This window comes from Lepidochelys olivacea, assembly GCF_965140295.1.
Source record: "Lepidochelys olivacea isolate rLepOli2 genome assembly, chromosome: 5".
NCBI classification, from domain to species: domain Eukaryota; kingdom Metazoa; phylum Chordata; order Testudines; family Cheloniidae; genus Lepidochelys; species Lepidochelys olivacea.
Window position 1 is genome coordinate 123,664,717 of NC_140415.1, and position 17,475 is coordinate 123,682,191.

Sequence of the window (17,475 nt, forward strand, 5' to 3'; positions counted from 1 at the left end):
CAGGGGCCTAGGGCATTGGTGCACGTTAGTCCCTCCTGTTCTCCGCCCGTAGCACAATAGCATAGTCTCTGGAGGGCTGTAATTCTTTGGCCTAATTCTGATTGCTGGGTTTAGTGTGCAGCTGGTGGCCTCTGATATTCAGGAAGTCTGTTGGCCCCTTCTGGCCTTAAACTCTCTGACTCCATGATTTGAGAGATTTCATGATATTTAAAGTGTTGATTTTGCAACGTTATCAAGTTGATGCATTTTTTTGCCTCTGATGTCCATGGTAGATACTTTTGTCGGTGGTGGTGGTACTTTAATCCAAACATCCAAAGGGAGCCGGGCATAAATCACATTTTAACAACTTATGCTCTTATACGGTGACTTCTGTGGCCATTAATCACTGGCATATGCTATATGCAGCATTAATGAAGTTTAAAGTCAAGGGCCTTCATGGACATGGAAAAACTGCCTTAGTCAGAAACCTTAAGGAGAAGCTAGAGCAGTTCAGCTGGTATCGGGCTCAATCTAGCAAGGCCTCCTGTGAGGGACAGAGCAAAGTCTGTAGGAGTTAAGTGTTCAGCATCTTGCAAGCATCTGGCTTATAAAAAGCGGTTCTATTTACATGGGTCCCTATCAATAACATTTCTGTACAGGCTGCTGGCAGGCATGTACAGAGAGTGGGTAGTTTACCCAGGCTTGTGGACATGAAGGGTGAGAGCCTCAGATGGGGTAAATCAACACAGCTTCAATTTACACTAGCTGAGGATCTGGCCCTAAGATGAGGCTGTGTGAACTGTATGAAGGTTTGGTTAGTGTCTGTAATGCCGGCAGACAAAATGCCAGCTCATGCCCAAGCCCCTAGGCATCAGCTGACCACTGACCAAGACATACCTGACTTAGTCTGGCTCCCTTGTGTATTATTATTATTAGCATAGACGTTAAGATTAAAAGAGTGTATTTAGCATTTATGGAATACTTATAGGATGCTGCATGTAAAATTTCACTTATCTGTACCCCATGTTATATGGTGATATGAAGTGTTTGCATTGCAATCCTCTGTAACTGTGCAAAGTTACTAAAGAGGAAAGATGAGTTAATATACATAAAAATCCTGGTTTCTGACAGAAGGTGTTAGGTCCGGCTCACCAAGAAGGCCCATTGAAACCAAATGGGCCACTGTGGAACATCAAAGAATGAAGACTTCGCTAATTGCGCTCTCCCGCTACCCTCCGCCACATGAAGAAGAGACGTGTGTGTGAACTCATCCCAACAGTTTGAACTTATGGATTTTTATTCCCTTCTTCCTACACAAGAAACTGCATCTTTATGCTGCTTGGACTCTGAGGGGTAAGGATCACTAAGCATAAGCAAAAGATCCCTAGCGCTTGGCCTGAGTTAGTCCTAAGGAAAATACAGAGCTCTTTCTAGTTAATAAACCCTGACACAGTTTGTTATAGGATTGGCTACAAGTGTTATCTTCAGTGTGAGATCTAAAGTGCAATTGATGTGGGGTAAGTCTTCTGGGACTGAGAGTAACCTGAATGTTGTGCTTTTTTGGCATAAGGGACCATCTGTCTCCAAGGCAGGCTTACCTGGGTATCAAGATAGATCGGACTGCCCAAGGGGACTGTTTGTGACTCCTGGTTAAGGCTGTGATAGTGCCTGAGGAGTTTATACTTGGTTGGTGAAATCAAAGTACAGATCTCGCAGCTAGTTTGTGTTCTGCTTCTTAACAGTCTGCTCTGAAGCTGCTACTCGTGCTCTTGACCCACTGCCAGACAGCTAGACACAGTCATTCCGTTGTCATTCTAAATTTAACAATGGAAATGAGTTCAAAGGGTGACGCTTGCTCTTTCCTGTTGTATTCTGGTTTTCATGTTCATTCTTCGGCAGAGGTGCTAAAGCTCTCATAACATACCCTAGAAGAACTACGTTTGTAGTATTTGGATAACAATTTAATTAAAATAGTCTCATCTATTTTCTTTAACTTGATTACATTCTTGCAAAGTTTAGTAAGGGCCAAGAACCAGAGCAGAGAGCAAATCAAAACACAGGCTGCTGAAATTGCCCAAGAAGCACAGTTAAAGCTTTAATTCACAGGCTAGATGAGGCTATAAAATCCTAATGGCTTATTCCTATAACAAGGGTGCTCACAAGAGGAAAAATTCACTCAGCAGGAATTCACTCTCATCATAAGGAAATTGCAAAAGCCTAGCCCCAAAGCCTAGGGGGAAGTTCTGCACGTTATCTGAGGGCCAGATCCTTCTTTCATTAAAAAGTGAAAATATTGTAGGCCACATGTTAAAACTTGGATGCCTAGAGTGGAGGCCCAAATTCTGCATTTGGGTGCTACAATGGGCATTTAAATGTCCAACTATCCACTGACTATGTTCAGTAATGATCTGAGAGCCCAGGCTTTACGAGCTTGGCTTTGCTGAGCTCTGTAGAACTATACCTAATGGTTAGAGATATAGACCCTTATCCTGCAACGAGCATCTGTACGGGTGTAGGGTTCTATCCTCATAGAGCTCATTGCAGGTTTGGGGCCATACATGGAGACAGACAAGGGAAAAGCAGAAAGTTGCCAGTAGTTGCTGTATGTTGAAATACCAAAGCAGGTGGTCCGGTCCTGTAATGTGATCCGCACGGGAAGTCTGCTTCACCCATGTGGAACCCCATTAACTTTATTGGGGCTTCATGCAAACAGCAATTTGTCAATGCAGATCACATTGCGGGATCGGGACCTAAGAATATCTTGTCCTGTTGATTAATGCATTCTTATGACAGCAGCTGTATGTGCAAATGCCTGCCATCAAATAGCTATTTGGAATGCATCTGCTCTCCCTTTCATGTGCTGTGAAATTGGGTTTGCTTTCCCAAGATGCGCAGTTAAGAGCACAACTGCAACTCTTGTCATGAGACTATTTAGATTTCCAAAGAGGGAAAAGAAAGGACATTAATAAACATGCAGTAATGTAGCATAAAGCTTGTGCGTTTGTTACAGGCCTGGCTTTCTTCATTTAGTCATCAACTTGATCCTCTGCATGTCTCCTTCAACAGTTAAATTAGTCAGCCATTTGGTACCTTGACATGTCTTTCTGCTGTGGTGGTATTTCTCAAAGAGTTAAAAGATTCAGTGAATTATTTTGGAACTATTTCCATGGGTGCTTTTTGAATGGAATGAAATTAATCTCACAACCCAATGGATCACCACAGTGTCGTTCTGAAGCCCACATCAACATCTGTTCTCATGACTAAGGTATGTCTATACAGCAAAAGCTTACATGAGCCACCTACTCAAACTACAGTAGTTTGAATCCAGCTAGCATGGGTTCCCATAGCAGCGAAGACAGAACAGTGTGGGCAGTCTTCGCTGCTATTGTTACCCATGCTAGCAGGATTCTAGCTAGTTTGGGTGATTTGTTCATGCACTGTTATTGCTGTGGAGACATACCCTTATTTTACTTAGCTGAAACAACTTTCTTGTGAGCCTTAAATTAATGATGGAGGTTGTCATAAATATAAAGGGAAGGGTAAACATCTTTAAATCCCTCCTGGCCAGAGGAAAAACCCTTTCACAGGTTTGAAAAACCCTTTCACCTGTAAAGGGTTAAGAAGTTAAAGGTAACCTCGCTGGCACCTGACCAAAATGGCCAATGAGGAGACAAGATACTTTCAGAGCTGGAGTGGGGAGAAACAAAGGTTCTCTCTGTCTGTGTGATGTTTTTGCCGGGACCAGAGCAGGAATGCAGGTCAGAACTCCTGTAAAGAGTCAGTAAGCAATCTAGTTAGATATGCGTTAGATTCTGTTTTGTTTAAATGGCTGATAAAATAAGTTGTGCTGAATGGAATGTATATTCCTGTTTTTGTATTTTTTTGTAACTTAATGTTTTGCCTAGAGGGATTCTCTATGTTTTGAATCTGATTACCCTGTAAGGTATTTACCACCCTGATTTTACAGAGGTGATTCTTTTACTTTTTCTTTAATTAAAATTCTTCTTTTAAGAATCTGATTGCTTTTTTCATTGTTCTTAAGATCCAAGGGTTTGGGTCTGTGTTCACCTGTGCAAACTGGTTAGGATTTTTATCAAGCCTTCCCCAGGAAAGGGGGTGTAGTGCTTGGGGGGATATTTTTGGGGGGAGACGTTTCCAAGTGGGCACTTCCCCTGTTCTTTGTGTAACACTTTGGTGGTCGCAGCTTTTAACCTAAGCTGGTAAGAATAAGCTTAAGGGGTCTTTCATGCAGGTCCCCACATCTGTACCCTAGAGTTCAGAGTGGGGAAGGAACCTTGACAGGGGTTGATGAAGGAAACATTTTTTGTCCTAACTGGGTGAGAGATTCATCACATCATTATTGTGAAGAGAGGATAGATACCGTCCAAAAGGAACTGTGAACATTCACACCAAAAACACAATGGATTTGCACCTGAATCCTGAAAAAAAGTCTACTGTGTAGAAGGCAGGTGAAGTGCAGTTAAAAAAAAACAACGATTAACAACCACAAGAAGAAGGGAGAGAAAAAAAAAGCCCATCCATGCATGTATGTGATTCTATCTCACAATAATGGGATGCTATGGGCAGAGAAATCTACAGCAAATATTACCCAGGCAGATAGACAGACCACGTCCTCTTTTGGTGACCCCTCTTTTCCTTCCACTGTCCACTCACTCACCAAACAACTAGAGATGAATTTCCAGGGTAGAATTTTTGCAGTGATTGCGCAGTGTTCCGCATTTTACAAGGCTAGCCTTAAGCACCAGCAAGATGACAGATTGCTTGGCAGGAGGGTGAGGGCTCTGCATTTTTGGAAATTCTACACAGTTTCATTAACTCTCAGCCAAATCTCCCTCTAGCCTGCACCAGAAAAAGGGGTGGCACTCAAGATGCATTTCTCTGTCTGTCTGACCTGCTCCTCCCACTCACATACTCACCCCCAGCAGGGGAACTGAAAGGAAAGACCTGTTTTACACCCTGAGACCCATTCTGGCTTTGGGAATATTATCATAGAATCATAGAACATCAGGGTTGGAAGGGACCTCAGGAGGTCATCTAGTCCAACCCCTGCTCAAAGTAGGACCAATCCCCAACTAAATCATCCCAGCCAGGGCTTTGTCAAGCCTGACCTTAAAAATATCTAAGGAAGGAGATTCCACCACCTCCCTAGGTAATGCATTCCAGTGTTTCACCACCCTCCTAGTGAAAAAGGTTTTCCTAATATCCAACCTAAATCTCCCCCACTGCAACTTGAGACCAATATTCTTGGCCTGTTTTTTTTTTTGCCCCCTCTCTGGCATCCTGGATCCCCTTAAAATATGAGGCTGGTTCTGACTTTTTTTCCATCATACATGATTGTAAATTTGCATTCCTATTACAACTTGACCTGAAAACTGGCTTGTGTATAAGACTGATATCTTTACTCACACTGTGGTCCCAACCACTTCAATGGGACTATTCATGAGGCGAGTGGCTACTCATCCTGAGTAATGGAATCACAATCTAGCAAGTGATTAAGCACAACGAAATACCAACTGCCGAATATAAACGTAATACCAAGCAGTGAATAGTGTTGAGTTAACTAAATGGTTGAAAGATGGAAAAAAAATGGAGATTTCATTTTATACTCACAAAATAGACTTTAGGGGAAAAAATAAAAAGGAAGAACTTACTTTGATAAATATTGTCCTGAAGTGAGATTTGTTTCCTCTATGTCCATGCAATTTGTCGTACTTGGAATAAGTGCTAGCTCTGGTTGGATCAATGTAGCTGTTGCCACAGCTCTTGCTACTAGCTCCATCGCGTCCTGGACGTAATGCTCAAAAATGGACTGTGTCGTTTTGCCATGAGCTATGAGACCCAACGGTAAACCCTCTGTTCTCAGTTCTTCCACATTTTGTGAATCCCCAAGAATCCAGTGAAGTTCAGGAGGCATCACACCAAACTGGGTGGTTATTTCAAAAATCCTCCTTGTCTTTTCCATGTCACAGCCAAACATGACCATGGTTGATATTGTGTCTTTAATGCTCTCTAGGTGAACTTGTAAGTAGTTCAGAAGGTCACTAGTTGAAGTGAGATTTGTGGTAATATTTATAATGGATGCCATGTGGAACTTGGAACTCTGTTGTGTGAGGAAGAGAAAATCTGATATATTCCACTCTTGGCATAACATCAAGCTGAAATTGTACCAGTTGTTCATTTTCAGGATTGAGAAAGTGACATCCGCATCAGAGCTTACTGGATTTTCTAAACTCAGTTGTAGGTGAAGGGGATTCTGTATTTAAAGATATGAAAGATATTGATTAGAAAAGGTGGATCAGAAACGTATGATGTTTCTTCCTCTCTCAAGTATGATTTGGCCTACAGTATGTCTGTATGTGTGTAAATATGTGTGTGTGTGAATTAAGTGCACTGGAATCAATTCTGACTTCCCATTCAGTTTTGAACAGCTTTATTGGGGGAACTACTGGGTCTAAATCAGTGTAGAATCTGGAGTATATCTTTGATCCAAAAATACACACAATAAAAAATAAATTAGTGAGAGTTTATGGAACACTGTCACTTTATTTAATTTGATCCTAATGTCATATGTTGAAGAATAAATGAAAGACCCCAAGTTATTGCTCCCCATCTCTATCCTATGATGCAGGCCGGATCCCCAGCTGCTCTAAACTGGTGTAGTCCCAGCTGAGGATCTGGTATAAATCAGTTAAGCTACACTGAAGTTAATGCAAACTCATGAGTTAGGTTAGAAGAATACCACATTTAAAAATGTTTTCAGCTCTTTTTGTTATCTCTTGGTTTTGGTATGCAGGGCCTCTTTTACGTAGACACATGAATAAACTAAATAAATAGATCATGGCACAGAATCGATACTCATCTTATACTAGCAATAAGACATTATACGACTGACTGATAAAGGAGAAACTACCAAGTTAACAAGAATATGACATTAATGAATCCCACACCACAGAGCTATTGTCTATTGATCATAAGGCTTTTGATTAACATGGAAAACAAAAAATCCTGTGTAATAATTTGGGATAGGTGAACTGCTTCCAATAAAGTACTGTCCTTAAACTTAAGCTCAAACTGAATGCAAGCTAAACCTTTTCTGAGGCTCTGAAATGACTGGATAAGTGTTTTTTCGTCTTCAGTTTCTGCCTGCCTTTGCAAATGGAAGGGCCAGTATCCCATGAGAACAGCTGTTCTCAGATTATTTCTATCCAGGATCAGAAGTGGAGGTGCCAGAAATTTCACAAGACAGACTGTTCTCATGAGCTTTTCAGCTAGATTTTGCAGACTATAAATTTTAGAGATGCACGGATAGTTATCTGAGACATATGCATATTGAGAATTTTTCAAGAAATTCACCAATTTAAATGAATAATAAATGAAAATTCCACATTTATAAATAACACAACAGTGCATGAATTGTACTGGAATATAGCATGCCTAGGGACAGTTGGTAGCATAAAGCTGAAACCCAAGTGTTGTAATTATTACAGTATAATACACAGACTGAAACATGGTGCTGCTTATATAAAATGAAGTTATCAGACCTGTAATAAATTAAGTGCTAAATATAGATAAACCCGCCAAAGTTGCAGTTTGATCCTGTTCCTCCCATTGAAGGGTTTATATGATTGGATTACCTGCAGGAGCAGGGACTGGATTCAATGACCCAGGAGGTCCCTTCTCGTCCTTTGGCCATTAAATTCAGAGGGAGAATGATTGAGCGCTTATTATGACCATCTCTTGCCTTTTGAGTAGCCTATGGGGAATGAGATTGATGGGCTCAGTCCAATCCTTAGTGCACAGGTGTCCACCTCAGACAAAACAGCATAACCTAAGCTTTTGGGAGCAGAGTCTGTGTTTGTCCTACAACATATTGACTATTTTGGTGCCACAGCAATACAAATGGAACATCCACACAAGTTAGCCTCCTTGTTGGAAGCCTCATAAGGAAGTTTTGAAAGGCCCTGGAGACTGAACTTACCTTTCACCCCCTAGGGATGACTCATTCCAGGTCAGAGAGGAGCTAGGTGGGGGAGCTTTGATTGCCACTGCCTATGTTGTACATGATCTCTGAATAAACAGGGGACTTTAGTCTTTAGAGGTATCAATTTGGCACCTTTCCACTGCACTGAACTCAGTAGAGGACTATTTTCTTAAAATGAAACAGCATTAAACCAACAAATAAAAAATTAAGGAAACTATCACTTTGTCTCACTCTCAGCAGTCCCATGGAATGTGATGCTCATCCTGTTGAAGCCAATCAAGGATTTACCACTGACTGTAGGGCCAGCAGGGTCACACAGATGATGCAGGAAAAACAAGTACTGATGAATGTTAAAAATTAGGGTTAATCCTGAAAGATACTGAGCACATCCTGTTAGGTAGTGAGTGCATTCAACTCCCACTGACTTAGCTGGGAGTTGGAGGCATTCTAAACCCCACAATTGGACCCTAAGTGTCTCCTATGGTTGCATGGTTGCATTCTGAGGGTCTAGTCCTAATGCACATCTGGGACAGCTGGATGTGTTAGTTTGGTCCCATTGAGTTTTACTGGGATTAGATGACACTGTCTCTGCCAATGAAATGGGATAGAGCTGATCACAGAGTCAATTTGAAAACCATTTTTTTAACATAAAAAACTCAGGTGTGTTTTTCTTCACTGAAAAAAGGAAAGGAGTACTTGTGGCATCTTAGAGACTAACGAATTTATTTGAGCATAAGCTTTCATGAGCTACAGCTCACTTCATCAGATGCATTCAGTGGAAAATACAGTGGGGAGATTTATATACATAGAGAACATGAAACAATGGGTGTTACCATACAGACTGTAATCAGAGTGATCATTTAAGGTGAGCTATTACCAGCAGGAGAGCGGGGATGGGGGGGGAACCTTTTGTAGTGATAATCAAGGTGGGCCATTTCCAGCAGTTGACAAGAACATCTGAGGAACAGTGGGGGGAGGGGGGGATAAACATGGGGAAATAGTTTTACTTTGTGTAATGACCCATCCACTCCCAGTCTTAAAAAACCAGTTGGAGAACACTTCAATCTCTCTGGTCACTTGATTACAGACCTAAAAGTGGCAATTCTTCAAGAAAAAAAACTTCAAAAACAGACTCCAATGAGAGACTGCTGAATTGCAATTAATTTGCAAACTGTATACAATTAACTTAGGCTTGAATAGAGACTGGGAGAGGATGGGTCATTACACAAAGTAAAACTATTTCCCCATGTTTTTCCCCCCTCCCCCGCTGTTCCTCAGATGTTCTTGTCAACTGCTGGAAATGGCCCACCTTGATTATCACTGCAAAAGGTTCCCCCCACCCCGCTCTCCTGCTGGTAATAGCTCGCCTTAAGTGATCACTCTCGTTACAGTGTGTATGGTCACACCCATGGTTTCATGTTCTCTGTGTATATAAATCTCCCCACTGTATTTTCCACTGAATGCATCCGATGAAATGAGCTGTAGCTCACGAAAGCTTATGCTCAAATAAATTTGTTAGTCTGTATTCACAAAAAGAAAAGGAGTACTTGTGGCACCTTAGAGACTAACACGGCTGCTACTCTGAAATCTTTCTCCACTGACTTCAGCGGTGCTGAAACCTTGATCCATTACATTTTTATAAAAAACAGTCATCATCTACACACGGACAGCAGTCACTTTCAGGTACTAATTTCTTGTCATAATTAAATGGTTTTAAATAGTGAAAGTTGGAGAGGGAGTCCCTTCCAAATCTGGGGTTTTAAAATGCAGCAGGTTTTTGTGCCAGAAAGATTCAAGAGAAAATCAGAAATCACAGAAGCTATTCTGATATGGAACTAAATCAGCTTGTCTGATTTTTCTATCAAAACCTTTTTCAAAAAAATGTTCCCAGTCCTGAGATCAACCCTTAGTTCAATTTACTATTTGCAGTGTAAAGTTTCTCATTTCCTTTTCACTTGAAAGCACTTGAGTCTGACCTCAGGCACATACAATGGTAAATCTATATTTCCAAAATGTGGGCTGGAACATGCATTTGAATATTTAACTGTGAAAGTGTTGTTTAACTGACAGATCCTCTTAACGGTCCTGATTCAATAGAGGACTTTAGCACTTGCTTAGTAGCCTTAATGCGGGTGTAAATCACACTGACTTCGATGGAACTGACACCTGGGTTTAAAGTAAAGCATGTGCTGAGGTGCTTTGCTGAATCAGGGCCAAAAATCACATTAGGATAGATATAACAATCTAACATGTCTGTGCATGAAGTTGCACACAATGTTTAATGAGTTGGCCCTAAGTAGGACAGGAGGTCATCTAGTCCAACCCCCTGCTCAAAGCAGGACCAATCCCCAATTTTTGCCCCGGACTCCTAAATGGCTTGCTCAGGGATTGAACTCACAACCCTGGGTTTAGCAGGCCAATGCTCAAACCACTGAGCTATCCCTCCCACAAGAGTATCAGGTCTAAGTACTGGTTATTGTTTACTACTCTCTTTAATAAGGAACAAAAATAATTTTGAGGGGTACTTATTGCAACCCTTATTCCAGAATTTTACCGGAACAATGATGGCACATGAAATTCCGCAATGGAGAGCTCTCTGCCCAAATGTGGTTTTACACCTCTGTTGGCTAAGTCTGAGGCCTGCACGTGAATACCATCATGGACTTTGGGCAGTTACATAGGGCTTTGTCTTACCACCAACCTGCAATGGCCCTAGGGTGGGAAACTTTTCTTCTAGTTGAGATAACTGATGGCCAGCTCTGTTTTGGTGTTGTCACTCATCTGAAAAGAACCCTGCCTCTCCTCCTGGCATTGCCTCCCCTTAGGACACTCCTCCATACCAGCACTACTCCAGAAGGGGAGCAGAGTCTCTGGGAATGGGGTGGGACTGCATTGTAGATGTTTGAAAGCTGCTTCCAAGTTTCCCCACAAGACTTAATTTTTCTTCCACAACTGGAGGCCCAGCTGGGCCATAGGGGTCCTGAAGGGTTAGTTCTATATTGGAGGCGTGGCCAGGATTTGGGATATTGGCGTAATGTAGCATGTTTTTAAATTCAGTGGTTTTGTAGAATGCTCACTCTTTGAAATAATGAATCAACAAATTATTGCCTGGAAATGAAGAACTGTTGAGAAAGAATCACTTATGTAGTGATTGACATTGAGGCTGGATAATTTCATGACCAAGCCTTTTACCAAATGAAATAATATTTCAGACACACACATATATAAAATTGTATCCGTGAGTTGCAGATTTATTAAATTACTGGAGTGTATTGAACGATGTTCAAGCCATCATTATAAAAGTTCTGAGGAAAAAGGCTTCCCTATTTATCTCAAATTGGAAATTATTAAAAATGTGATTGTTCCAATTAAGCTGCCTAATCTATAAATTAAAATGCAGATGGCCACTCAATTAGTCTGTCCCAGTTTGGCTTGAAACTATAATTAAAGATCATATAACTCACACTGCAACTTGTTTTATTGCACCAAAAAGAATTAAACCTCATCTATGTATATCCTAAGTATTTGGTCTCTCTTTTTAATAACGTACTTGCATTATCGTACAGCCTGATGATTAGCAAATTTTTTTAAAAAAATTTTATTAGCACTTGATTTTCATCAAACTCCATTAGCCTTTGTTTTTGTTGAACATGGAAAGTCAGATCCTCAGCAGGTGTAAACCAGCATAAATCCAATGATTTCATTGTATACCAGCTGAGGATCTGACCCGGAATTTTAAGTTTCTTTCTATATGGAGCCTGGTCCATAGGCCATTAGAGTCCATGGGAGTCTTTCCACTGACTTCAATGGACTGTGGAATAGCCCATTGAGTCTGATGAAATATTAATATTAACTTTGTATGATCTGTGGTGTCTTTCAGTTTCCTAGATCAGAGGACACATTTGACAAGTCCCTTTTTATCACTTAGCTTCTCACAACAAGTACAGTTTTATTGGCTTGTATTCATTGCCCTACTACTTGAGATAAGAACTGCTGGTTCATTTAACAAATGAAACCCTATTTGCATTTCATTAAAATCAGACTTGGTAACATTTGCTGAGTCTCCATTTCAGTTTTCTTCTAGACCAGATCCTCAGCTGATGTAAATCTTTCCAGCTCCAATGAATTCCATGGAGCAAGGCTGATTTCCATTACCTGAGGATCTGGCCCTTTATCTGTTCCACAAAGTCTGCAACACTGATTAGGCATTGTTGCAGAGGCATTTTATGTTACATTATTACAGTTTCATTATTATAATTAAAAGTACATATGCTAACACTCTTTTGCTAAGTAGGTGTAAAAGTAAGTGATGCATGGCAGCTATTATTCTCTAGTGATTCTCTGGGGCTGAGGTAGTACTCAAATATGCATTTGCTCAGGGGAACATAGTTATAAATTGACTTCAATGGGAATCCCACACATGAGGAAAAATATACCTCACAGAGTTCAAAGCACCCCTAGGGTCTTGCACCTCAGGAGTGACTCCGAAATGGCCATTGTGAGCAAGGAAAGGCAGTTGTTTCCACAACCTGAGAAGCTTTGTATTCTATAGTTGAATTTACAAAGTTGAAGCCACGTTACCTGAAAGTTAATGACCCACACATTACATGATTGCACAGTGCCACATGGCCAAGAGTCATTATTTTCATTAGCGGGACCTGTTTTGAAATTTCCCTTTAATTAACGTAGGAAGTAGAGCTGCTCAGACAAATTCTGGAGAAACATTTGTTCACTGGAAGGTACCAGTTTGTTGGAAGTAAAACATTTCACAGAGATGGTTTGATTTTGGCAAAGTTCAGACGGAACCCAGGCAGGGTTTTCATTGGGAACCTGCCTGCTTTCCTGCCAGCTCACCCACACGGTGGCCCATGTGGTGGGATGCTGAGGAGCTGGGCTTCTAGGCTTGTGGCTTCTCAGTAGTCTGGGCTTCTTGGGTTTCTAGGACCGATGGTCCCAGGGCAGTCCACCAGGTGAACTGGCTCAGAGCCAGGGCTCTATTCCCCTTCTCTCCGAATTAGAACTTTTTAAATATCAAAATCCTCCACAAAATGGAATGACCTTTCTCTGCCCAACTCTAGCAGTAAGATTTTGGTGTCAAAGCAACTGTATGTGTAAAATGGTTGCATCCTGTGGAAAGTTTTATGAATCTGGAATCTTTGCAAGGTTCATCCTCCAGTTTCCTTCAGTTTCCTGAGAGGAGGGATTTGGAGGCAGGTGTGCAAAAGAGGAAGGGACCATACCATCTCCCATGAGCCCTGGAATGGCATGCTGGGTAGGATCCTCAGTGTTATACTTTGTACATCCTTCCACCTTCCAGCAAGGCTTCTGCAGGAGCTGTGCTGCAGGTCGTCAAGCACCCGCACAAACTCTCCTCTCTGGTGGGCAGGTGGGGCTGGGGTCTGAGCTAATCTTGCTTTAGGGCCAATCCAATTTACAGGGCCATGGAAAGACTCCCTTTGACTTTGGGGCCTTGTCCAACTCCCATTGAAGTAGCCTTAAGGCCCTACTCCAGCAAACCACTTAAGTCCTGTTTAACTTCAGTATCTATACTTTTAATTACACTATAGCTTGTAGCCTGTAGCCTGTACACTGTAGCCTGATGTTCTTTTGCTAACTAGGTGTAAACGATGCACAGCAAATATTATTCTCTTTCAATTCTCTGGGGCTCGGAAGAGGGATCCCTGAGCCTACTCATATGCTTAAAGTTAAGCCCTTTGCATGATCAGGATGTAACTTAGGCAAGACTGTGCGCTGGATACCCACCACCGAAGAAGCGGGGAGAGCAGCCACTCCCTGTCTGTCCTGGTGATATACACCCGTGAGACTAAGAGCATAATTTAGCCCAGTGTGTGGAGCAATCAAGATCTCAAAAATAATGGCTGAAAATATTTGTTAAAGGCATTTTTAAAGCTTCTGAGAGAAGGTAATTTAGACTAGTTAAAGTTCCTGTGATCCTTGCATCAAAAGGAGTTTGTCAATTGGCCAAGCAGCACATGTAAACAGATCTTAACAAGATATTTACTGTTTATTTAAAAAAGATAACACAACAACCTCATATCTTGGACTAATTTAGGGCTAGTCTAAATTCATCTCGAAAATGATTTCTCCTTGCACCAAACTGTTATCTTGCCTAAGGGCTGCTCAGGAGTGCTAGATTACACACAAATGCACCAAACTAATCTGAATATGTAAAGCTCCACACAAGGTCAAACAACCTGCCAAAATATGAACAATCAGCCATTTTTGGAAAGTTAGATCCATTATTTATCCACATTGCCACTTACAGAGTATAATAAATAATGTTACTTCCAAAACTTCAAGGTGTTCTTTGTTCAGGAAAGACTTTTAAACGTTATTGACAGAGGGAAATTTCATAAAGATACCATGAGACATATCTATTCTTCCCCAATATAGGCCATTACAATTAACAAACAGTAGATTTATTGTTTAAGTGTATTTTAAATCTCCCTTGCACAAAGTGATTCTCATGTGTGGAAAGTGAGTGCCAAGTGCTACAATATTAGAATATTACAATCTTGCACAGCAAGTGAAAGGCTGAGGAGAATTAGGCTGTTTGTATTTATGTTTCAATCAATTATTTATCTGGAGAGGGGGTGCGGAGAGCCATTGAACCAAACTGTAAACCTTGTATATGATGGAAACCACTTCAAGCCAGGGTGTTCAAGCACCTATGGGGAACAGGAGTCTTACAGGGGCAGCAGTGTGACAGAAGGGAACAATTTGGGTCTTAGTCTAAGACCTTCCCCAGACCACTAAGCCAGCAGGACATTTGCTCCCTGTGCGCAATATGCTGCTGCAATCACAGCAGTGCTTTTGGGACACTCGGGGAGCCTGTGATACAGGCAGTAATTGCATCCGCCAGGCTGAGAGATGTCAGAGCCTGACTGCCGGAGACAGTGCGAATGATGGGGAGATAATTTCCAACGTCGATTAACAAACTGCTGGGCAAGTCCTATCCGGCCCTTCCAGCATGTGGAATGCCCATTGAAGTTGGTGGGAGTTTAATGGGTGCCGGGATGGCAGGACTGACTTAAGTTGTTGTAAAGAAACGATGACGGCTCTTTAGAAGGGCCAAAGAGGCAGCCTTTGTGCTGAGTCCTGCAGGAGTAGGTGGGGAAGGAATCGACCTCCCCACGGTGGGGAGTGTCAGTAAAAGCTATTCAGCAGCCATGATTGATTGCCGTCTTTGCAGCTGCTCCAATCCTCGACCCCAAGTCTCTTCTGCTGGGAGGCCAAGATGAATGATCACAGGATTTGCTTCCTTACAGATCTGCTGCCTGCTCCCTGTCCCCAAATTCCTCTACTGGGGCACAGGACGCTCCTGGGGAAAATTGTCCTACAGCATGCCACTTGGCAACATCCCCTCTTGCTGAGTTTCTCAGCCTGAAGTGCTGTAACAGTTTCATTAAAATGGACTTCCAAACCCTGCCCTCTGGCACGGCAGAACTGCATGTGCACATGGGCCTTCTGCTGGGATGTGTACGGGGTAGGGAGGAGGCAAAGGGGAGGCGATTTCCTTGCAGAATGTTACTGTTTCACAAGTGCAACTAGGCCTGGGTAACCCTGCCATCTGGGTTAGCGGTTTAACCCTAGTGAGAGAAGTATTCTGGGTAAACACAAACAGCAGAAAACAAGAAACAGAAATCAGGCTGATTTCCAAGCCATTTTTGGTTATATGTGGAAAAAAGAACTCGAGAGCTTTCTCTGCCACACCCTATCCTGGGCGCTGTTGGGCTGAGATATGGCTTCACAACCAAATGGCTTTATCTCACTATTTCAGCATAAGCTTTCGTGAGCTACAGCAAAGTGAGCTGTAGCTCACGAAAGCTTATGCTCAAATAAAGTGGTTAGTCTCTAAGGTGCCACAAGTCCTCCTTTTCCTTTTGCAAATACAGACTAACACGGCTGTTACTCTGAAACTTATCTCACTATATTGACCATTGCCTTGGAGCCGTTCCGCCTTGTGCTGTAAATTCAGTAGAATCAAGCTAGGTCACTGGAGTCAGGGCTACTTAGGTGCTGCCGGGGCTGGTGGCACCTGTGTTGCTCATTCAGTGCTGAATCAACGTTTTAAAATGATGTTTGGGGTGACAGTACAGGAAGGCCCTGCCACAGGCATCCCCTTTCACCTGAGATGTAAAAACACGATCCTAACCACTGGTGCTCGTCGGAAATCCCACGGCAATTTCTACAAGAGTTGAGGTGCTGCTGACCTCAATGTCTTGGCCAAATTGCAGCTGGGACGCCGCCTCCCGAAATCCAACTGGATGTTACATGGATATGACACTTCACTTCTAGTCCTAAAGCAGTGCACAATATTGCTGCGTGCAGTGAAACACAGTGTGCACACACTGTATGCAGCGAAACATGGTATGGAAGAAATGAGTCCCACCCTAGATGGCTTGTGTCCACACTGTCTCTTTTCGAAGCCCAGTGTTCTAATGGCATTATACGGGCATTCTATACTGGATGAATTTTGCCTTCAGGTGGATTTCATTTTACATGAATATCGCATACAGAAAGAAACTAAATTAAAAAAAATATTAAGCTTGCAAAGTCTGATCTGTTAGCTCTCCAGTGAGTGCAGGGCAGTTGAAGCTAGCAGTTCATCTTTTTGAGGATACATGTTTAAATCATGACAATAAGGTGTGATACAGCAGGGCCAGGGAGCCATGGGAGAGTGGTCCTATTGAAATTCCAGGGGAAGTGGGAGGTCATAAGCCCACCCATGGCTAAAGGACCCTCTCGCAGCCTTTGGGGAGGATCCACTGAGCCCAGGAACTCAACTGATTACAGGGGACAACGAAAAAGAAAACAAGGGCAGGTGTGAAGGTCAAAGATCCAAAACTAGGGAACTGGAAGGGAACACCGAGCAGAGGACCCCGGACAGCACCCACTGCTCCTTGAAGAGTGGTCGAGGGGAGGTATATAAACCCTAGGCTGATCGAGGCCTGGTTCCCTGCAGACTAGAGAGAGGTTACTACAGGTCAAATGGAGTACCTGCAGCCAATTAAGGCCCAGTCAGAGACCTAATAAAAACCCCCTGCTTCTGTCAGATAGTTTGGGGGGCGGGGGGAAGAGATGACTAGAGTTTGGAGGGGTATTGCTGTGAACTGGCTGACCAGAGGACTAGAGAAAAGGAGACCCTGCCCAAGTAGAGCAGGGAGACTCCCACTAGCATCGAGGACTGAGGGTAACCCTACCCAAGAGGGAAGAGGGTAAGAAGCCTGTGGAGAGGAAGAGGCTGTGACTCAGGGTAGGGAGCGGACCCTGACCCCTTCCCTGCTTTCCTCCTCTTCCTCCGTCCTGGGACACTAGCGGAGCCCTCAGTGCCCAAGAACAGGGACATGGGGTGGTTCCCCGACTCACCACACCAAGAAAAAGTGCAGGACCCACCATAGTAGTGTCAGCCATTTGCCACAGAGGTTAACACTATGTTAGTATAGTTGGCATAAAATCAGGAACAACTGTTA

At 42.6% G+C, this 17,475-nt stretch overlaps 1 protein-coding gene across 1 annotated transcript in view; it reads right to left on the bottom strand.

Annotated features, from left to right (window-relative positions):
* Positions 1-17,475, bottom strand: part of GRIN3A (glutamate ionotropic receptor NMDA type subunit 3A) — a 93,063-nt gene that overhangs the window by 54,629 nt on the left and 20,959 nt on the right. The window contains exon 2 of the mRNA XM_084628009.1: positions 5,652-6,253. Within this exon, the coding sequence (XP_084484135.1) occupies positions 5,652-6,253 (602 nt within the window). The remainder of the gene's footprint in view (positions 1-5,651; positions 6,254-17,475) is intronic.